Source organism: Malania oleifera, chromosome 7, assembly GCF_029873635.1.
Source record: "Malania oleifera isolate guangnan ecotype guangnan chromosome 7, ASM2987363v1, whole genome shotgun sequence".
Lineage (NCBI taxonomy): Eukaryota > Viridiplantae > Streptophyta > Magnoliopsida > Santalales > Ximeniaceae > Malania > Malania oleifera.
In genome coordinates this window covers 29,252,502-29,276,093 of record NC_080423.1, presented here as the reverse complement: position 1 = coordinate 29,276,093, position 23,592 = coordinate 29,252,502, and the positions used below count along the sequence as shown (strand labels likewise).

General features: G+C 37.1%; 1 protein-coding gene across 1 annotated transcript in view; it reads right to left on the bottom strand.

Moving 5' to 3' along the window:
• LOC131160801 (uncharacterized) overlaps window positions 1-23,592 on the bottom strand; it is a 99,328-nt gene that overhangs the window by 57,248 nt on the left and 18,488 nt on the right. The window contains exons 3-7 of the mRNA XM_058116683.1: window positions 18,013-18,117; window positions 17,614-17,679; window positions 17,355-17,519; window positions 16,901-16,972; window positions 16,680-16,801 (exon numbers count right to left, since the gene is read on the bottom strand). Coding sequence (XP_057972666.1) covers window positions 16,680-16,801; window positions 16,901-16,972; window positions 17,355-17,519; window positions 17,614-17,679; window positions 18,013-18,117 — 530 coding nt within the window. The remainder of the gene's footprint in view (window positions 1-16,679; window positions 16,802-16,900; window positions 16,973-17,354; window positions 17,520-17,613; window positions 17,680-18,012; window positions 18,118-23,592) is intronic.

Below are 23,592 nucleotides of genomic sequence, written 5' to 3'. Positions count from 1 at the left end.
TTGGTGGGCACCTTTTCCCAAGGACAATCCATGACCAAACCACCATTGTTCATCGGCTCCAACCACCCGACTTGGAAAAATCGAATGACCCTCTTCATCCAAGCACACAGTCTCAAAATATGGCGTGTCATTACAAAGGGAGATTATGAGTTCAAAAATAGCAAAGGTGAACCAAAACAACTTGAGGAGATGTTGGACATCGAAATAAGGTTAGTTTAGCTTAATTTTCAAACTAAAAATTTTCTTTATTGTGCTTTAAGTGATAGTGAATACAATCGTATTTGTGGATGTGAAATTGGCAAAGAAAATTGGGATAAACTTGAAGTGACATATGAAGGTACTTCTCAAGTTAAGAAGTCCAAAATATATATGCTAGTTAATGAATATGAAAATTTTAAAATGGATGAGGGAGAATCTATCACATCCATGTTCACTCGGTTCACACACATCATAAATGAATTAAAAGCACTCGGTAGAACTTATTCTATGGAGGATAATGTTAAAAAAGTCCTCCGATCTTTACCCGAGTCATGGCATGCGAAATCCACCGCTATTGAGGAGACAAAGGATTTAACCAAAGCCACACTTGATGAGCTTCTTGGATCACTTATGACTAACGAAGTTAAGAAAAATACAACTTTGGATCCTCAAAAGCCTAGGAAGGATATGGGTATGGCATTAAAATCATCTAGCTCATAATATAAAGAAATGCTTGAAGAAAATGATGAGGATAGTGAAGATGATATTGAATCACTCACACGACAATTTAGGGAATTCTTAAAAAGAGAACATTTTAGTAAGTAAACTAGAAAAGAAGAATCAAGCAAGAATAAAAGCATTAAGTGCTATAATTGCAAAAAGGATGGGCATGTTATAACAAATTGTCCCTTGATCAAAGGGGTTATGAGGTTTGGTAGAAAGGGTAAACTTAGCCCTAGGTTTATCAATCCGTTTGAGATTTTAGAGAAAGTGGGACCAGTCGCCTATAGGTTAGCTTTGCCACCTGCACTATCCAGGATGCACGACGTATTCCACGTATCTATGTTGAGGAAATACGTCCCAGATCCTTCTCATATTATCAGCTATGGTGAGTTAGAGCTCAGTGATTCGCTAGTCTATGAGAAGGTACCAGTGCAGATTCTAGACAGAAAGGAACAGGAACTACGTAATAAGAAGATTCCTCTGGTAAAGGTTCTATGGAGGAATCACGCAGTAGAAGAGGCTTCTTGGGAGCTCGAGGAACATATTAGACAAAAGTACCCACAATTATTCCAAGAAGTCCATATGTGATTAAGAAATGTGAGTAAATATGTAATGTTTCTTTTGCAGGTACATGTAATATTCTAGTAGTAAGTGGTATTTTAGTTTTGGGGGAATTTTCTTTTGGTTTATGTAATCTCTCAAGACTTGGAATGTAACCACGGTATTTCTCCGCCATAAGTGAGGGTAAGTAATAAAATAAGTAGAACATTTTGCCTTCAAGGGATGATAAATCACATGAATAGTAAATTTCGAGGACGAAATTTTATAAGGAGGGGAGAATGTAATGATCCGAATAATAGAAATGGCAATTAAATAAAAAGGAAGAGAATGGAAACAGAAACAGAAGGAGGCAACAGACCTTGTTGACAAACGTGACAGAAACAGAAGGAGGCAGTAGACCTTGTCGACGACATTGCATTTTGGGAGAAATAACCAAGAAAATTAGTCAGGTGAGGGCCTCGTCGACGAAGCCAAGTTTCGTCGACGAGAAGATACCGAGAGAGGATTTTAGGAAGTATGAAATTCATCGACGATGGTGCAGGTTCGTTGACGAACTTTTCACAGGACTCGTCGATAAGGTGACGTGTCTTGTCGACGAATCCAGTCCTATAAATAACCCAAAACCCGGATATAAACACGAAAATTAAGAAAAATCTCGCTCTCTCTCTCTCTATTCGGTTTCTCTTCATTCTCTCTTCGATTTCGGCTCCGTCGCTCGCTGGATTGACGATCTGAAGCCACCACGACGCTCCTGGGGAAGTTCTTTCCAAATCTGCCAGAGCAGATTGTTGGTGGAAGCTAGTCAAAAATCATCCCTAAGTTGAGGTAAGACTTTTTATGCCAAATTTGGTTTTACTGTAGTTATAAGAAATGATATTCACATGAAAATACCGAAATTTAGTTTTGCGAGTTGTCGATTTCAGGGTGTTGAATAGGAAATACTACGGGTGTGAGACCAGAGTTTATAGGAGCTTTTCTCAATAACCAGGTAAGGAAATAAACTAAAGCAGTTATTTTCCATACAAATTATTATTATTTATCAATAAATTTATTTTTAGGAAAGCATGTATTATATCTGTATATTATGAAGGAAATGCACATTTGGGGAAAATACTGCTATATGTTGAAATGTATATATATGTATAAGATGCCAGAAATTATGATTTTAGAATACAATGTATGGTTTTATACAGCAAATGTGTGGCACGAATATTACTTTACGTGAGAAGTATTATGATATGACTATGTTATGAATGAAGCATGTTTTCAGGAATATGAATTATTATAGTACAAAATGATGTTGAAAATACATGATAATGATTTATTATTCAGAATGATATGTATGAGATATTCGGCGCAAGGCCGTGATTGATAGTCGGCGCGAGGCCGCGTTTTATGCGTGATTTCGGCGCGAGGCCGAATTTATGAAATTTTCGGCACGAGGCCGTATTTATGAAATGTTCGGCATGAGACCGTATTTATGAAATTATGTAAATGCTATAAATCGATTTATATTAAATGTTATATTATCATGTATTATATGTTATCAGAACCCGGATGTTAGTTTAGTTCAGTTCAGGAGCATGGTACCATTTCTTATAGATCAGATATCTATGATCAGATTGGTGCTAACCACCCCACGAGGGGGTGGGAGATGGATAGTTGATGTGGCTTTCAGTATAGAGTATAGACGTCCACCTGGCAGTCCAGACTAGGGTGTGGCGGGCCCATCGTACTTACAGACATTTTTGACTTGGCAGTGGTCGGCCAGCCATTGTCGGGTCCTGCCTTCGGGCTGCACAACTCGTCATGTGGGATAATACATGACACCAGCTAGCTATTTATCCTGGGTATGTTTTCAGTATTATCAGCTATAACAGACGTTTTATTAGCGATATGATTTATTAGCAAATATGAAAGTATATGATTATTCAGTACGATATAATGAACGTTTACAGATATATAAAATGTACTGTATATATATAATTGCATTAAATGTTTATGTTGCCACACAGCTGTATTTAGTTTATTTTCACTTACTAAGAAGTGTCTCACCCTCGAACATTAAATGATTTTCAAGAAACCCAGAAAGACCAGTGGAGCGTGGCCGCCGTTGAGTTTATCAAGTTACCCTGTTAGGAGGGTAAGTCTTGTACTAGGATCAGGAGATTTTGTTGTGGGATCCTAGATGAATTTTTGATGCTTTTAGGTTGTATATGAACACAGTATTTTGGGATTATAGTAGACTCTGGTATTATGTAATTATTGGTTGATGGTTGTGATTTACATTTACTACTGCCTAGGTTCCGCTGTGTATGACAGATGTCCCCGCTACCCACAGGTTCGGGTTGACTATTTTATTTATTATGTTTCATTTTATATTAAGTTAAGCAGGTCGTTACATTGTTGGCCTAGCCTAATAGCTTAAACTTTTAGGTAAAGTGGTATTCTAACATGGTATCAAGGCTGGTTACCAGGAGGTCCTAGGTACTAGTCTTGTTGCCTGCATTAGCTCTGTGGTGTTTAAAAAAATATTATATTCCCGGTGCTGGGTGTTATTTACTATGTGTTTATCTCTCCATGTTCTATTAGCCTGCATGTGCAAGGGAGTGTTAAAGCTTGACATACATTGTTGATGCACAACCTAATAGCTCTAGCTTTTAGGTAAAGTGGCAATCTAACAACCACAAAGTGGACAATATTGTGTCAATGTATGGTGCTATATTATGCAATCAGAGCCGGATCCTAATAAAAAATGTGGTGATGACATATGCTGGGAAGGCATGTCCTATTAGGGTTGGTGATACCCACTATCTTGTGCCTAGTGGGGGCAAGAGACAGGCTGCAACTAAGCTTCTGGGCATGGGAAAGGGTGAGATGTTGCTCAAGGAGGAAAAGGGACCTGACTATGTATGTGGGTCTGGGACCTCTGCCTGTAACAAAGCATTTTAAAACCATGAGGGATTCACCCCAAAGCAGACAATATCATGGTAGTGCATCTGAGCATTGCATAAATGACTCTCAAACAAATTAGAAAATCAAATTTGAGAAATGATTAAGGAGGACAAGAAAAAAAAAAGTATCTAAAAACAACTTAAATAAATCAGATTTAGAGGAGAGTAACACTATAATACAATGTCATAAAGTTAGTGATGGAGAAAATAAAAGAAGTAAAGAATAAGAGAAAGCAAGAGAAAAAATAGAAGGCAATTTCCTAGAGCCTTACATTCAGCCCCAGTCCTGTCCAAGTATATACTAATAATAAAACTTGAAATACATAACACCCAACTTACACCACATAATAACTTAAATAAACCATTTCTTTTAACATTTTAAATTCATGTGACTGCTTGCCTCTTCTCTTTGTAAGACTTGAATTGTTGTGCATGGATCCACCACCTTATCAAATAAAGGATAAGCTTACCCTTTACCTAATCATATACATTGTTTGTTCCCAATCTAATATTTAAAGCTTCTAGGCAATGTGGATGCTTATCATGGTATGGGAGAAAATTAGCAGAAGGTCCTGGGATCTATTCTTTTTGTTTTCATAGCAAAAGAAATTTCATTAATAGGGAAAGAATTTACTAGGAGGGTGAATAGGAAATCTCCCAAAAAACCTGATCCAAACCAAAAAAAAACTAAAACAATAAAAATCAAGCCAACCAGTTCCTCCAATCCCTATTCAAATCCTGAAAAAACTATCAAATATTTTGTGAATGGCCGAATGAATTGGCCTTGAGTTTTGTATATTATATATAGACTTTACAAAAATGCTATACATGGAAAGTAAATAAGATCTAATATGATTCTAGCCCTATACAAGTAAACTATAATCTATCAAGCCCTATACTTGTAAACTAAAATAAGCTAACTGTACAAAATAATGAATTGAAATATAAGGAAATAAATGTGGGCTGAAGTAAGGAAAGAAATCTTTTGCTTTGCTGTTTGCCGTTACGTTGACAGCCCCCTTCACATTGATGCAGGTTGATCAACAAGCATCAATTTCGTACTTAGGAAGCAATGTCAATGACGAGTGAGAGCCTTGGTGAAGATATCCGCAATTTGTAATTCAGTGGAAATGTGTGGAAGAGTGATAACACGAGCATCAAATGCTACACGGATAGAGTGACAATCGACTTCAATATGCTTCGTGTGCTCATGATAGATAGGATTGGCCGTGACATGGATAGCACTTGTATTATCGGAATGTAAAGGTGTAGGATCGGTCTTAGAAAAATCTAGCTCAGCAAGCAAGCCTCGAAGACAAATAATTTCAAAACAAGCAAGAGACATCATTTAGTATTCAGATTCCATTGATGATTTATAAACCACGGGTAGAAGTGCCCTGAACATAGCGTATGATCCTAGGGATAGCATCCAAATGTATATGACAAGGAGTCTGAAGAAACTTACTGAATTGTTGTACAGCAAAAGAAATGTCTGGTCTAGTAATGGTGAGATAGACAAGACTACCCACCACCTTCCAATATAAACCGGGATCAGCAAATAAGTCACCCTCCTCTTTGCGAAGCTTGACATTTAATTCCATGGGAGTATCAACCGAAGTACCCTTTTGAAGGCCAGCTGTGGCCACCAAGTCACTAGCATACTTATGTTTATTAAGTGAAATACCTGAGGGACTACGATTCACCTCAAGACCAAGAAAATATGTGAGAGACCCAAGATCTTTCATATGAAAGGACTCTAAGAGACGAGTCTTGAGCTGAGCAAGTAAAGAAGAATCGGAACCAGTAATCACAATATCATCAACATAAGCCAAAAGAACAACAATTCCCATGTCTAATTTCTGAAGAAATAATGAAGTGTCATACTTGCTCTACTTGAATGAAAATTGTAATAAAGTGGTGTAGAATTTATCAAACTAGGCCCTAAGAGCTTGTTTGAGACCATAAAGAAAACGATGAAGCTTACACACATGTGAAGTCGGAGAGGGAAACAAGCCCGTGGGTGGCTTCATATAAATACACTCTTTAAGATCCCCGTGAAGAAAAGCATTCTTGACATCCATTTGATGTAATGGCCACTCACTGGAAGCGACAATAGCCAGAATCGTACGAACAAAAGTCATTTTAGCCGCGAGAGAAAAGGTCTCTTCATAATTGACACCATATTCCTGATTATTCCCAAGTGCAACAAGGCAAGCTTTGTAATGATCCATACTTCCATCAGATCGGACCTTGACTGAGTAAACCCATTTACAACCCAGAGGAACAATGGTAGGAGGACAAGGCTCAATGTCCAAGGTGTGATTGGCCTTTAGAGCATAAATTTCTTCCTACATAGCATGTCGCCAACAATCATGCTTGGCAGTGTGTGAGTAGGAAGTGGGAATATATTGGACAATGCAGCAATAAGACCTGAAACAGAGTTACTAGAACTTGAAAAGGGAAACCCATACCTGTCTGGGCGTACAGACACTTAAGAAGAGTGACGTACCAAAGGCTCTGGAGCTTCTGCAACTGACTGAATTTGGAGTGTGGTAGGATCAATATCGGATGAGCTATCGGAAGAGATAGTGGGCGGGGGCACCTCTGCGTATACACAATGCCTGGTTTAAAACGAGAACGGACTAGATGAAGATCTAAGAACTACTCCTCAAAGGAGGGGAGAACCATAGTAGGAGAGGAGCGTATAGAGGACACAGGAAAGAAATGTTGATTTTCAAAGAAAATAACATTCCTAGAAATGCGTGTACGATGTAATGTAGGATCATAGCAAACAAATCCCTTTTGACACACATTGTATGTAATGCCCCGGCCTTTTATACGACCCCAGAGTGCTACTATACATACATAGCCTGTACAATCAGATAACATACATCAAATACCCGCCCTAAGCAGGGACATATGGGTATATCATACTGATCTGTACTTTCTTATATTGCTGAAAAACATAAACATTCATATGGATTCTAATAGACGTACTAGAGTATCTAGCTGTTCCTTACATACATTCATCCGTACGTAAAACATAAACTGTATTACATTCCCAAAAACCCATCCTGGCTAAAAACCCAGAACTCATACAAAACTTACGTCAGCTAACCAGACTCTACGCTCCAAAGTCTTTCTAGAAGACTAGGACTGATTTCCTGCAGGACCTGAAACAATGCTTGTAAGATTGGGGTGAGACACTTCTCAGTAAGGAAGAAAATATTACATCAGTGTGTGACAACATATGTTTAAACCATTAGTGGCAGTTAACATTCACAACATTCTCAGTACTGTACTATAGGAGATATGTAAATAATTCCTACAATAGATAACTCAGCATTGTAACAACCGAGAGTTCCCGAGGTTAGGGTAGGGTACAGGTCCATACACTGCACAGTCCTTTCGCTCGGTACTCAAACCTGTGAGTTTGCCCATTAAAGCTTTTAAATCATGTATATGCATATTTAGAACACCGTCTAGCTTTGAAACTATCATAACAATGCCAGTAACTCCCCATGCCTAGGGTTGTGCGATAACTAAGCATTGATCGAGCCTTGTTCGTGCAGGCATTGTCAGGCATCATAACATATTGCAGCCTGACTTGGCCATCACCACCTTGATCCTTTTTGACCAGTGGCCCTTCATACCAAGCCAACTACTAGATACCCACACTGAAAACATGCGTGTGGTTGCACTGTACCTATCTGGTTTAGCAACGGTACCGCACTTACATAATATAAGCTTTTTAAGGCTTCATATACTATTGCGCTTCTTATGCTCTGAGTAACAAGCTGCGGTCCTAATTATCATATGTACAATTTACCATAAAATGTATTAACCTGTGCAATTCTAGTTTTTTCGCAATCTCATTCATGCAATCTTTCATATAAACTATCTTTCATTCATACTGTGGTAAAAACCGGCACATACCCTCTCGGTTTTACCCCTTTTTTTTTCATAGATGGCACGGTATCTAATCGGCACCTATTTTTCCTGAAAATCATTCGGAACTTCAGTTCCCCTATTTCATAAATATACCAAACAATTAAGTATATTCCATTTCATGTCATTTCATTACATATGTCACACCTATTTGATCAAAGATACATTTCATATAAATAGGTTCGTAAAATATCATTTCTGCTGCTAGTAAGAGTTTCAAGAATCTCCTACTTTAGTTTTAATGCAAATAAAGTAACTTTAAGAAATTTGGAGATCATATGCCAAAAACCTCATTTTTGCCAAAACCGTAAAACTGCAGAATCGGCATATCTACCCAGTGAAATTTTGCAAATAAGCAGTCATATCATTCATATAAACATAAGCTACATATCTAGTGGTTTTTTTTTTCTAAAAATATTGATGTAAACAAATCCCCTTACCTTTTTCTCGAAAACTGAAACACGAACGAATCGATCCAAAACAACGACACGGGATCCTTGAAACCTAAAAAATGAAGAACAATACTTCACTATAATCCCAACTACTACATATCTACCAAACCAAAAACGAAATCAGATCCCTACCTCGATTTTAGGGAAAACCCCAAAAATCCTCAAAACAAAGATCTGATCTGTTATAAGTGTAGAGATTCTCCTCTTAATCCACGTAACGACGTTGGATTGTTGATTCCGGCAACAAACAACACGAAATCTTAGAGAGAAAGAGGGCTAGTTCATGTTCTAGAGAGAGAGAGAGAGAGAGAGAAAATTGAGATAACTTAGCAATGAATATTCTATTTATAACTAGGTTGACCCAGCCAGCCCTGTCGACGAGTTGGAGTTCTCGTCGACGAGCCAAAGAAGAGCGTTCGTCGCTGAAAGAGTGACCTCGTCGACGAGCCTGCGATTTCAGAATTTCTGAAAATCCCTTAGTATCTTCTCGTCGACGGGCCTTTGCGACTCGTCGGCGAGCCACAGAAGAGACTTCGTTGACGAGAAAAGGAGCCTCGTCGGCGAGCTCTGCTATTTTATCCTTTTTAATTTCCCTTCTCTTTTCTTTATTTATTTTCCGGATTCGGGTTCATACATTGTATCCCAAGAATGCACATCAAACAGACTGAGCAGATAATTTATGTGGCTCATGAGGAGGTAAATGAACAAAACATACACAACCAAAGGTACGGAGGTTATCATAACTAGGTTGCTTAGCAAATAAACAGAAATAGGGAGATTCCATGAGTAGGACTTGAGAAGGTATATGATTAATCAAGTAAGTAGCAGTTTGTAGAGTCTCAACCCATAACAAGGATGGAACAGAGGATTCCAGCAAGAGAGTATGGACCACATCTAGGAGATGACGATTTTTCCGTTCGGCTACTCAATTCTATTGCAGAGTAGCAGGACATGAACGTTGATGAATGATGCCTTTAGAAGCCAAAAATGCCTGAAACTCAATAGACACGTATTCACTACCAGAATCTATGTGTAATGTCTTAATAGAAGCAGAAAATTGATTCTCAACATATGCTAAAAACTCAGTGAAAGTACAAAAAACCTCAGATTTAGATCGAAAAAAGTAGACCCAAGTAAATCTGCTACGATCATCAATGAAAGTCACATAGTATTTAAATTTTTCATGTGAACTAACTGGGGAAGGTCCCCAAACATCACTATGTATAAGCTCAAAACACTGAGAAGCTCTACTAGCATGCAAAGGGAAGGGAAGAGTTTTGCTTTTACCAAGTTTGCAAGAGGCACACTCAAGAGATAAATAAGAATGTTCTTCATTACCAAGTCAACCAAAGTTCAATACATGAGATAAGATTTGAGTATTGGGATGGCCTAAACGACGATGCCACACCATACTAAGATCTAAAACATTATTACAAGAAAAAGACTTAATAGAAGAAACTGGAGAACGTGTAGGAACAAGCAAAAGTAGTGGAAACAAGCGCCCCTATTTAGGTCCCTTCGCGATCGGCTCCCCTGTTACCTGGTCCTACAAAACACAACCATTACTAGAAAAATTAACAGCACAATTGTTATCAACTAATTGACCAACAGAAATAAGATTCGTGGAAAGCTGAGGAGCAAGAAACACATTAGTGAACTTAGAAGAGCCATCTCCGACAGCAACTATTGGCAAAGACTACCATTGGCAGTCTAAATAGCAGATTGACTAGCATAGGGCCGAACATGACATAAGGTAGTGGGATTATTCGTCATGTGATTAGAGGCACCCGATTCCACATACTAGAGATTAGTAGAATTGTTACCTTTTTTAAGCCCCATTGCTAATGCCGAAATTAGCATCTGTTGCACCATTTCGGGTGTGCAGTAATTTGCTAGAGAAGGTGTAGGAACAGAGAAGTCACCTTAAGAAGAGCCAGGGGCCGCAAAAGTCACTGTGGGGGGTACACTAATAGAAGTTTGCAATGCCTGGGCTTGGCGATTCTGTGGGTAGATACGACATTCATTAATAATGTGACCCTTAATCTTGCAATAAAAGCAGAATTTCTTGGAAAAATTAGCAGCAATATGTCCAAATTCTTTGCAGCAAAAACACTGCAAAGTGCTAGAATGCGCAGGCGGTCCTCGTCGTTGAGCAGCATAAGCCACAGGGACAGACTTGGAACTATCATGAGATTGTGCCAAAGTAACTTTAGTACTAAGCCGTTGTTCTTCACAAAGTAACTCACTAAAACAAACGTCCAGAGAAGGAACAAGAGAGCAATTTAGCGAGACGAGGGAACAGATTCATTCTCGGGGCGGAGTTTCATAAGAAACTGATCACGACGACTAGTCTCGTGAAGACGATGAATAATGGGAAGAGAAGCAACAGAAACATCTGCAATAACCAGATCAAAATATTCATTCCAAAGAGTCAGAAACCCCGAATAATAGTCTTGGATGGAATGATTGTCATGTTGAAACATGGCAATCGCATACTCTAACTGAAAACGACAAGCACCGTTATCTTGATGATATATTGTTTTTAAATAAGTCCACATGGATTGAGCGGTGCGATAAGTTCGCAAGTTGGGGACAATATGTGGCTCAACCAAACCAAGAAGCCAAGACATAATCTGAGCAACAAGCACAGCCCATGACGGACAAGCTGCGGACTCCTTGGATTTATCAGGATTGGGTGCACAATCCGTGCTACCAATAAGACCCCAAAGATCTTTTCCCTTCAGGAAAAGTTCAAACTAAAAATCCCACGTAGAATAATTTGTTGCCCGTAAACTTGGCACACGCAAGTGCGGAGTCCATGCTAAATAATGGAGAAAATCGAGAAGCCCAAAAAAACAGATTGTGCCGAAAGAAACAGACCACAAGAAAATCTAGAAGCCCAGAATAAACAACGCAGGTACAAAGAAAAACCAAGAACAACCTCCCTGCAATAAAAAAATTAAATCTTGAACCAAAAAACTACACTAAAAATTAAATCTTGAACCAAAAACCTGCTTTGCCGAGAAGATAAGTGCCAGAAACAGCAATAGAAAGCTGTTGCCTGCTTGCCGAGAGTCACACACAGCAACAAAAACTGGAGAAATAAGTGGCAAACCAGAAACCCGCTGTGCCTGCTTGCCGAAAGTCACAAACAGCAACAGAAAACTGCTGCCTGCTTGCCGAGAATCACAAGGACATAAACTGGAGGAATAAATGGCAACCCAAAAACTTACTGTGCTGACAGCCACGCAGCCATAGAAGTACCGAAAGAACAGAGAAAAATTCAAAAAGATAAAACAAAACCACAACAGCCACGAATCCGAGAAGACAAAAAATCAAAGCGAAAAAAAAAAAACCTAGCAGTCGGCTGGCTTTGATACCATGTCAAATATTTTGTGAATGGTCGAATGAATTGGCCTTGAGTTCTGCATATTATATATAGACTTTACAAGAATGCTATACATGGAAAGTAAATAAGATCTAGCATGATTCTAACCCTATACAAGTAAACTATAATCTGTCAAGCCCTATACATGTAAACTAAATATATGCTAATTGTACAAAATAATGAATTGAAATATAAGGAAATAAATGTGGGTTGAAATAAGGAAAGAAATCTTTTGCTTTGCTATTTGCTGTTCTGTTGACAAAAACAAGCTTCCTTGAAAATTCCAATTTTTTCCCACAGTAAAGACGAATTCAACTTATTCCTAGGAAAAATTCGTACACTACATTACAACCATAAACCCCATAAAACTGCAAACTTGCTACACTTCCATAGGGCTGTCCTATCCTTCCTTCTTCCGAAGACAGAGAAAGAGATGACCAACAAGTCTTCCTCTTAATAGAGGCAAACCCACTCTTTTATAAAACCAAACAGTGTGCTCCAAATCCTCCAAGCAAAGTCACAATGCAAAATGAGATGGGTGGCTGTTTTTGAATTCCTATAACAAAGCATGCAAACATCTCAAGAGAGAGAGCCTTTAAAGGTATCCTAATCTACAACAAGTTATTGGTATTAATTTTATGAAGCACAATGAACCAAGTAAACGCCTTTATTTTTGGGGGGAACTTTGACCTTCCAAATAATAGGATAAAGAGGAAAAGGAAATTTTGAATAGGTCAAAAATTCATAGAGTGGTTTACAAGAGAACACCCCTGATTGATCCAAACACCAAGAATCTTTCCAAAGATAAGTTGAAATTGTTCAATACGAACAACAAAGAACACAACACAATCTCCTTATCATTTAGAGGTCTCCTGAGATGAAGATTTCAAAAGGCCAATGTCAGAGAGCTACTCACGTTGTACACACGAAAATATAAAAAATAAATAAAAATAAATAAAAACAAAAAAACCTACTCGACTCATAGGACATCTAAAAAAGACAAGGAAAAGAAGTGGAAAGGGAAACAGTCCCAAGCCATGGTCCTTTCGAAAAATGAATGCAGGAACCCCTCTCCACCTCAATTTAGTGTGATAGGTGAAAACAGAGTAAATCTGGAATTAACCTCCATGGACTCCCCAAAGAGCTTCTCAAACTATCATTGGTATTCCACCCATTCTCATCCAACCTGAACTTACTACATATAACTCCATTGCGACAAGGAATTATCATCTACGGGGAAGCGCCACAACTATTTAGCTAAAAGAACGGTGTTTTTAGACACCAAATTACCAAGACCCAATCCCTCTCCCCACCCCCCCAAAAAAAATTTTAGACCTATAAATCTCTACCCAGCTCACTAAATGGTCCCTATGACTGCCCCCACTAAACCACAGAAAACCTCTCATGATTCTCTCAAGCTTACTAAAGATCCCCATTGGAATTTTAAAAATGATAAAAAAAAAAAAATAGAGCAAAATGCTAGAAAGACAAGCCTAGACAAGCGCAATTCTACCCCCAAGAGATCTTTATTACTCCTTCCACAACTAGATTCCAAAAATCTGCCCCTGTATGATTCCCTCCCAATGGAACTCCTAAGTAAGTGAGAGGTCAACCCAATAAATTGTAGCCTAATCACTAGTTCACTCTACGAGTACATTTAAGACTACTAAACCACTCTTCCCCATATTAATTTTGAAGCCCAAAATTCCTCTCAAGAACTTGAATAATACCCAAAATTCTTCAAAATGTAAGGGCTACAATTATCAAGGAAGAAAATTTTATCATTAGAAAATTGAATGAGAAACCACCACCCCCTCATTCCCCACACCTAACCCTTTAACCAACCCTCTTTCAACTGTCTTATCCATCATCCTACTTAAGACATCAGCTACAAGCACAAACAATAAAGGGAAATAATGGGTCCCCTTGTCTAAAGCTTCTCTAAGTAGTAAACTAAGATTTAGATTCACCATTTACAATAAGCGAGAACCACACGTTAAACAAGCAGACCCTAATCCACCTATACCAACACTCCTTAAAATTATTTTTCACAAAGATCTTATCCAAGAAGCTCCAGCTCACTCTATCATAAGCTTCCTCAAAATCTACTTTGAATACAAACCCCCTCTTAATCAGTGAAAACTTTCAACAAATCACCCTTAACAATCTCCCAACAATCTTGAAAGTAAGCCATGTTAAAACCGTCCGGATCCAAAGCCCTATCCCTATCCATCCCAAAAATCGCCCCCTCACTTTTTCGTCATTAAACAATCTCGCTAACCATATATGATCATCAGAGATAGGATCCCAAAATAAACCCTCAATCATTGGTCTATTATGGATTTCCTACTAATGTAAATTACAAAACAAATCAGTAATAATAGATTTGATCAGACACTAATCATTATAAACCTCCCATCCCCCAAATCCAGCCCTCAAATCAATTTTTTTCTCTTGTTACCGTTAGCTAACCTATGAAAGAAAAAGGAATTATTGTCTCAATTTTCACCCATTTGAATTCCGTGTTTGGTCTCTAACTCCTCGTTTCTTGGAAAATCACCTCTTCCAACTTATTTTTAATCAAGACTCTTCTAGCTTCCTCACCATCTGAAAAAATACCTCCTCCTCTTTTCTATATTAACCCAACAACTCGCATAAAAGAGTATATTTTCTAATTCTAATATCTCCAAACTCCTTATTCCAAGTTTTCAATTTCTCCTTTAGCCATTAAAATTTCCTCATGAATCTAAAACCTTCCCAGCCTCTCTCCACTTCTTCTCCCCAAGAATCCCTAACCAAAGGCTTAAATTTCGCATGGTTCAACCACATCTTCTCAAACTTGAAAAGGGTTGGACCCCACGATACCTTACTAGACTCAACAAAATAGGGAAGTGACCGGAAGTAGTCCTAGGAAGAGTAGTACAAGAAAGGTTGGGAAACTCATCCTCCCACTCACTACAAAACAATCTACTAGTCACAGCCCCCCCCCCCCCCCCCCCCCCCCCCTCCCCCACCGCCTTATAGACCAAGTGAACGAAGCATTTGTCAAAGGGAAATCTCTCAACCCAAAATCTTTAATAAATAATCAAATTAGAGCATACTCCCTAATAAAATAATCAAACTAAAGCATACTCACGGTAGGTCTACCCCACCCCCCTTCTCTCTAAGAAATCTAATCACGTTAAAATCACCTCCCACGTCCACCTAGGGGAACAAAAGCCAAAGTGGGTCTCGAAGGTCCGTAAGCTAAAGAGACCCACCACTACCCTCTTCTCTCACTTCGAATAAAACCAATAGAAAATAAAACCTTGTTAAAGTATCAAACTTCAAATAGAGCACAAATCCCATAAGACAATTATACCCCTTGAAGCACCACGTGAAGATAAAAATTCTCAATCCCTACAATGCCCAACCCATATAGTTTTCACTATGCCCTTATCTGTTGATTCTAATTTAGTTCTTGGATAAGGATGATGTTTGGGGGATTCTATCCAAAACCTCAATCAAACTCCTCTTCCTCAAGCTACCTAGACTTCTGACATTCCAACTGACTATCTTCATAATCTAACGCATTTACCACCCTTCCCGAAACCTTTACCCTCTTCTCATACATCCTAGGACTTAAACCCAACCTAACCACGTTCCCAAAAGGGTCTACCAATACCAAACCCATGTCTTTGATGAGTTTTTGCGGGTCTAGGCAATCTCTCTCACCTCCCTTAGAGGTAGCTAGGTTCTATTCTTGTTGCCTATGTTTATTGTATGTTGGTGAAATATTATGTTGTTTCCTATGTTGGGTTCCCATAGCTTGTTTATCTCTCTATGTGCAATTGAGCTACAAAGCAAGGGAGTGTTCAGGCTTAGTATGCATTTTTATCCCACAACTTAACAGCTTAAGCTTTTAGGTAAAATGGTTGCTTAAAGCATAGAAATTTTAATTTCCATTTAAAAACAAATAACAAGAGCCTATGATTTTGGGAAATATTAAAATAGATAGTGGTGCATAATTTAGAACCAAAATAAATTGAAGGTAAAATTTATATAGCATTTTTATAGTAAAAAGGGAGTGGTGTTGATAAAATTTCATTTGGTGCACATTCAAAGAAGTAAAAAAATAAAATAAAATTCAAATCCTACAGTGCTCATAAAAAATTTGTCCAAGATAGCTTAAATAATTACATTTATTTAAGATCTAAACAACTTATTATTGAATTTAATATCTAGTCATGTATTGTGATATTGCCTTAATCATATGATTCATCCAAAACACATTGGCCCATTTTGAAATATGTTACATGAGCTTAAATATATTTCTATTAAAAATAAAAAGAAATACCTTTGTAAACAGCAAACAAATTTATCAAACATGGACAGACACGACACTTCGATGTAAAAGTGTCCAGCAGCAAAACACACATCAATTCACTTTTCTCACATGCGTATATTAATAATATGAATATCATATAAATGCTAAAAAAAGGTTAATTAGCACACAAGAAAACAGTAATTTGACCATAATATTCAAAATTTCATGACCAGTTCAACTATTAAGCATGGCTTCAATATCAACACAGTTAGATTCATAATTGAACTTAAAAAATTTCCATGTAAGATGCAACATATTTTAAATTCAAAAACTGAAATAAGATTATTAAAATTTGAAAATAATCGAACCTTTGATTCTCTAGTTCTTTGGCATGCGGATCAAATTGAGCAAACCGAAGCAAAACAGGCATCAAGCGCTCCAGATACTGGACGAATTCTGAACCTAAACATTTGCAAAGTCTAATCCATGCCTGCAACACAGTTAAGCATCTATCACACAAAGGAATACAACCAGGTGAAAGAATTATGAAATTTATCATTCAACAATAATGCAAGAAATAAATACATACTTCCAAGAGATAACTTGCAAATGGGCCTTCTATCATCTGAGAATCTTGAAGTGACATAAGAACTTCCATGACCTTTTATAAAATGGAAAATAAAAATAACGATCTTAGATATTAATTATTATAAAAAAATTGGATGGAATGATGAAAGGACAAAATATTCTTAATCATTGGTTTTTTATTTAAATTTTTGTATTTTGTCATTGACATGAGGGTAAACATACAATTAAACTTTAAATTTTGGAAAAAATAAGTAAAATAATTAAGCAAGGGTATCCTATAACGGAACATAACAGATTTGAATATATGAATTTGACCACATAATATATCTTGAATGAAGTGAGGAATTGATATAATCCTTCACCCATAATAAAATAAAAAATAAAATAAAAATAAAAAACATCTAACAATTTATCATAAGCAAGCAGTAAAATATGTGTGGCTTATAGATTATCACCATTCCAGAATCACTACTAAATTTTTCCTTTCCCACAGACATTGCAACTGATGTAATGCATTCTACAGATCTGGCACGAACTATGCACTTAGAGATCTCGGTTGTTTTGAATAAGATATCTTTCAGGCAAGGCATAATAGTATCATAGTATTTTTGAAAGACGTCCTATAGAAGAAACATGTAGTGTTAGACCAAATTATTCAAAATAAAAGAGAAAACAACTCAACTCAGGCAGAACTAAAACACAGAAAGGTTCAACCTCTGACAAACTTGCAACTGATGCTAGAGTGGCCAATGCCCCAACCTGCAGCATTTGCTTCTCATTCTGGATTGTACGTTTACAATTGAAAATATTAATCCGTGGAATTAATTATATATATAAAAAAATCGCCAAATCCAATATAACTGTATATATGAAAACATACTGCTAATATCCATGAAATATGATGAGCCAAAAATATGCTAAAAAGAATGAAATTATTGGAATTAAATTTTTTTCAGTTGAATCTAAATGCTAAATTAGTTAAGAAATAGAAGAACATAAGGATATATAATAAAATAACCATATCTTCATTTTCAGGTTTCATGTTTCTAACCATCATGTGTACATGTTTGTTAATAAGTGAGATTGATCATCTTGTGTATATTGTAATTATACCTGCAGGAGTATGAGCAGTTTGCTCACAATGTTATCCATATAAGGAGTAAGGATATCAGGACTGCAATTTTTGCAGGAGGAAAGCATCGCCCAAGTTGCACGCTCCTGTTGGAGTCATTTGTTTTTCAAAGCATCAAGTAATTGCAAATGAAGAAAACAGTAACTTAAGATTCAAAATATTGCTTACAAGAAAAGAGATCTCTTATGCGGTTAAAACTATTAAATTGGAGATCATTGTACTTCTGAATGAAGAACTGGGTTGAGCACACACGCATGCAGAATAATTAAGAAATGAAGAAGTGCCTGAATCAGGTTCTCTGACTAAGTTATCTTGTCATGTGATATCATATAATGTCACTCTAGCTAAGGGTAAAAATATCTTTCTATAAATGATGGTAATGGTGAAGCTCACCAAATAGGTAGACATACAATTTTAACAAATTGTAAGACAGAATTATATTATCAATTAAGAAAATAAGAAGAATAGAAGTTCTCATGTTGGATTGAAGCCCTAGTTTGTATTTATTCAGTGTACACATAAACTAGAGTTTCACCTGCCCAGCTATATAACTCATATCATTATTAGTAAGTTCACCTTTACATAATGAAGGCCAGGGAATCCCAAGGCCACCTGTTGGTTTCATCCTAGTAATCCATGCTGCATTGGCTTTTTAGGTTGGAAAGTGCATAGCAGGGCAATCTTTCCCCTCATTTCTAGGACATAGGGAGCTTTCATTGCATCATAAGTAACTCATGAAGTTCATTATGATTAAAGCTTTTTGAAAATTCTTTTGAAGAGAAGATTGCCATTTTCCTATCTAAAAATACCAAGATTTTACAAATCAGTCATTCATTTTTAATAAATTCCATTTTCCCAAAATTACGCATCACTGAAAGTATATTGCGAGTCCTCCTTTAGAAAGTTCAATTCAGACTCATTTGCATACATTACCAGAGTCCTGACTGGCAGAAAACCATGACACCTCAGATATCAACTCAGCCCACAGAAAGAGGATGGATGTGCTACAGTGGAGCATGAATCAAATCATGGAACTGTTGAAAAACATGTCCAAAGCTAAACAGCCAAAAGGTGACGAGCCAATTCGTATTCCAGTATTAGCACTGAACCATAATTCGGTATCTTTCTCTCAAACTATTATACTGGAGATGGGTATGCGAGCTCCTCAGGGTTGCAACTCAGCAGTCAACCCACAACAAACCCCCAGTGTACTCAACATCCTAGAAAAAAAAATTCTGGAGAAAAGAGAAAGCATACTTTAGATGATGAACAACAATTCAGAATGGTCTATTAAACGGATGAGAAGATCGGAGCTATTGAAGGTGTTGATTCCTTTGGGGCCATTGATTGGGATCGCCTCTATTAGGCCCTGAATGTTTTCATTTTGACCTAGTTCAAGCTTCTGATTTCAAGAAATATGATGAACTGGGCTGCCCTAAAGTTCATCTGACAATGTAATGCCAGAGCATAGCCCTTTATAGAAATAATGAAAATCTGATGATACATTTTTTCAGAGAAATTTGTTCGGCTCAGCACTCTGTTGGTTCTTGCAATTTGAGAAGAGTCATATCAGAGGTTGACAGAGCCTAGCTGAAGCATTTTTGAAGCATTACTGCTTCAACAATGATACAGCTCCTAATAAAGATGAACTTAGGTGAATAGAAAAGAAGGAAGAGGAAAGCTTTGAAACTATGCGCACATATGGCGCAAGACATAACCTGCCCTGTTTCCAACTAGCCGATTCAAATTCCATACATGTTCTATCCTCCTCAATATCCACACTTCTATGCTCCCGTGCACCAATCTCCACTAGCTTTTCCATTTCATGCTCCAACAAGCCATGTCAAACAAGACAACAAGCCTAGCTCCAACAAATGCTATTCCTTGACTTCAAATCAAAATTTGAAAAAGAAAGAAAGGCTCAATACTAAACCCATTCCTATTCCACATCCATACGCCCAGATGTGCCATATCTTGTTGGAGCAAAAGATGATAGCTCCAGAAGTGGCATAGAAGGTCAATGATCATCTTCTGAAGTGATACAATCCCAATGAAACATGTGAATAGCATGCAGGATTCCTCAACATTCCATTGAAAGGTGTTGGCATTAAAGTATAAAGACCAACTAATAAAAAATGCAGGGCTAATCATGTATGCAGATGAATAAAGTCAAATGTGAATGAAAACCATTACCACAGAACCAAGCCAACGGAATTGCAAGAAAATGTTTGTTCCTGATTTGTTGAATCTTTTCTGCCATTTTTGCTAGTATGTTTGTTTCAAAGAAGTGTATCACTCTTTAATGGCAATTTTTTCCGTAGTTGCCTTTCTTGAATGAAATAAAGTTTACTTTTCATTGTATTTAGGGGCTTCAAAAATGGTGTGCATAAAGATCACTTTCCTTTCCAGATTCATACCATGCATTTCTTATCACATGACACCATCATCCATTTAATTCACTCTGCAGTGATGATATGAAGTGAACTAAACTGGCTCGAGGGCTTTAGGTTTGATTAGAGGTCAATTTTTGGAACTTCTCTCCATTTTATCCTTCCTCTATCTTTTTTTTCTCTCACTCCCACTTGCTATTGCCATCATTCTCTTCTTTTCCATGAGATTTTTCTCTCCATTCACTCCCTGATGGCACAATAAAATAAATTAAGATGATTTGAGGTGGTCCTCACCAAGGGGGACATGGTGGCAGTATTAATGAGATGATTAAAGATTTTAATGCCCTAAATGAAGGAAAAGCAATTTCTATGGCTTTGGCTTGGACTATGAAGCCTTGTAATGGAATCGACATTCCATCCTTTAGCACTAGGCTTAGATTGATTAAAAGAAAGCCATCCTTGAATAGTTCGTAAGAAGTTTTTAGTGGGATAGAAATCCTTTGGACTAGTACTCTTCAATAGCCTCTTCTCAACTTAACAGGATGCTCTCCAGTGTCCTAAGGAAGACAAATTCCTTTTTCTATTCTGTTCCCAGAAACACACGTTGACTCTATGAGTCCAATCCTGTTTTGATAATGACAAATCACTTGGCATTTGACCTGTGCAATTGAGTTTGTAACAGGATCATGATTTAGAATGCACGAACGGTGATCTTGTTGCGGAAGCCACGAGGAACCTAAAGTACATATCACTTGGCTCAATCCATGGATCTAGAAGAATAAAAGGATGGAGAAGCAAGCTTCAAGTTCGAGATCGTCAATGGGAACGGGTATTTAGAATTAAATGTATTTACAAGCTCAAATATACCTTAGGACTCATGCATTCATGAAAAATTCATTTACATTAGTTCAGGTTGAATAAATTTTTCAAGGAAAATTTTAGAGGCCTCATCGAGGAACCCAATGGCCTCGTCGACGAACGTATGAAGGCCACTTGGCGACGAATAGTGTTGTCTCGTCGACGAACAAATACCGAGAGCCTAAAAAGTTTAGACAGTGCTCTCGTTGACGAACTCATGGCCTCGTCGACAAAGATTAGGACGCTGATTCATGTTTCAACGCGGACACGGACAAAAACTTTTGTTTTTAACTTGATCCAACAACCAAGATTAAACCTAGGGCCGAGAGCACTTATAAAACTAACCTAAGAACCCTAGTGCCTCATTTTTTTGCATATTATTGGGAGCCTTGAATGTATACACATCTCTGGAATGCAATGAACACATTGCTAAGCCCTTGCCTGCAATTTCAAAGCATTCACATCAAATCTAAGTTTGGGTTACATTGATTCTCAAAAGGAATTCCTGCAAATATTGCGCAAACAACTTGGGTATTGAAGTTTGGTGATCAAACTACTTGTTGGTTTATTCTCAAAGATTTTTTTTACAAACGTATTCTTGAATATCTTTATTTGAGAGATTGATCTTGATTTATTAATTATATATACATTCTGTGAAAGATCATTATTTGAGAAAAGCTTTTGGGAACAGTATTCTAAAGTGTTGAAACCTTGTAATATTCAAAAGTATATTTTTATTCAAAGAGACCTACTTTATTTGTGCAAAAAGTATTTAAGAAATATTGTTCAAATCTTTGAAAAACTATCAAGTTTGTTGTTTACTCAAAGATTTAATCTTACGAGTTATTTGATAGCAAGAACTTAGATCTACATAATATTCAAGTCTATTTTTTTAAGGATCTTATTTGATATTCTTGCATAAAGTGATTTGAAATCAAACTCCAAGATCTCCAAAGTATTTATTTATAAAAAAAAAAAAAAAAATTTGGGAGATAATGCTTGAAGGGTAGATTTGTGAAGCAAATCATTCAACTTATAAAAATCATATTTTTACACACATACTGAGCTTTAAGTATTTATCATATGATTATATGTTAGGATTTCTATTGTACTCACTAGCTTGTGGAGAAGCAATATTGAGTTTGTGCAGAATTCTAATTCTATATTGTAATCACGGTTCGGGTTGTGAACCGGGTGAGGAGGAAGTTGTGCCTCTTGTAAGCAACGGAATAGGAGGAAACTGTGCCTCTTGTAAGCAGCGGATTGTAAGGGAAGCTCCGTCCCAGTTAAAGGAGTTATTTAGTGGAATCCTTGAGTGGGTTACTGAAGGCGAGGACATAAGCTGGGATAGGCCGAACTCGTAAAATCGAGTTGCATCTCTCTTACCCTTATCTCTATTTAAATTTTGCGTAATTATATTGTGTATGTGTTGATCAATTAGTGTATGTTTGAATAATTTGGTAACATTCTATGCTTGATAAAGACACTTAAAATTACGCATTGGGTTGATTAATAAAATTGATTGAAATAGTATTTAGTAGCTTGCAAGTTTGAAATTATCGTTTACAAAATTAGAACCTAAAGGATCTAGTTTTTAAAATACCCAATTCACCCTCTCTTGGGATAACACCGTAATTCACATTTGGTATCAGAGCAGGTTTACTTAGACTTAACCGTTATTGTTGTAAAAAGATCACGTGACACATATCGGTGTAGCTCCATTCGGTGAGGGACACTCGTCCACTAGACCACCAATTTTCTGCGGTATAAATTACACTTACTAGAAACGAAGGATGAGTATATATCTTTTGAATGTAGATTGGAAAGTATGGAAAATAGTTTCCAAGGGAAACCATGTCCCCATGAAAGTAGCTGAAAAGATAAATGTACCCAAAACTGAAGATGAGTATACTAAAGAACATTGGAAATCTTAAACGCTACTGCAATGAACTTGCTATTTTGTGCACTAGATGTAAATGAGTTTAATATGAGATTTTGGAAAAATTAGAAGTTACATATGAAGGTACTAAGGAAGTAAAAGATAGTAGGATAGACATGCTTACCAGTGAATATGAGGCATTTAAAATGACTGCTGATGAATCTATTCAATCCATGTACACTAGATTCACACACATCACGAATTCTTTAATGCTTTTGGTAAATCTTACCCTACTTATGAGTTGATTAAGAAAATACTCAAGAGACTACCGCAAGTTTGGGAAGCTAAGGCTATTGCAATAACTGAAGGAAGGAATCTGAAGGAGATGTCAGTTGATGAACTGATCGGATCGCTCATTACTTATGTGCTAGCGA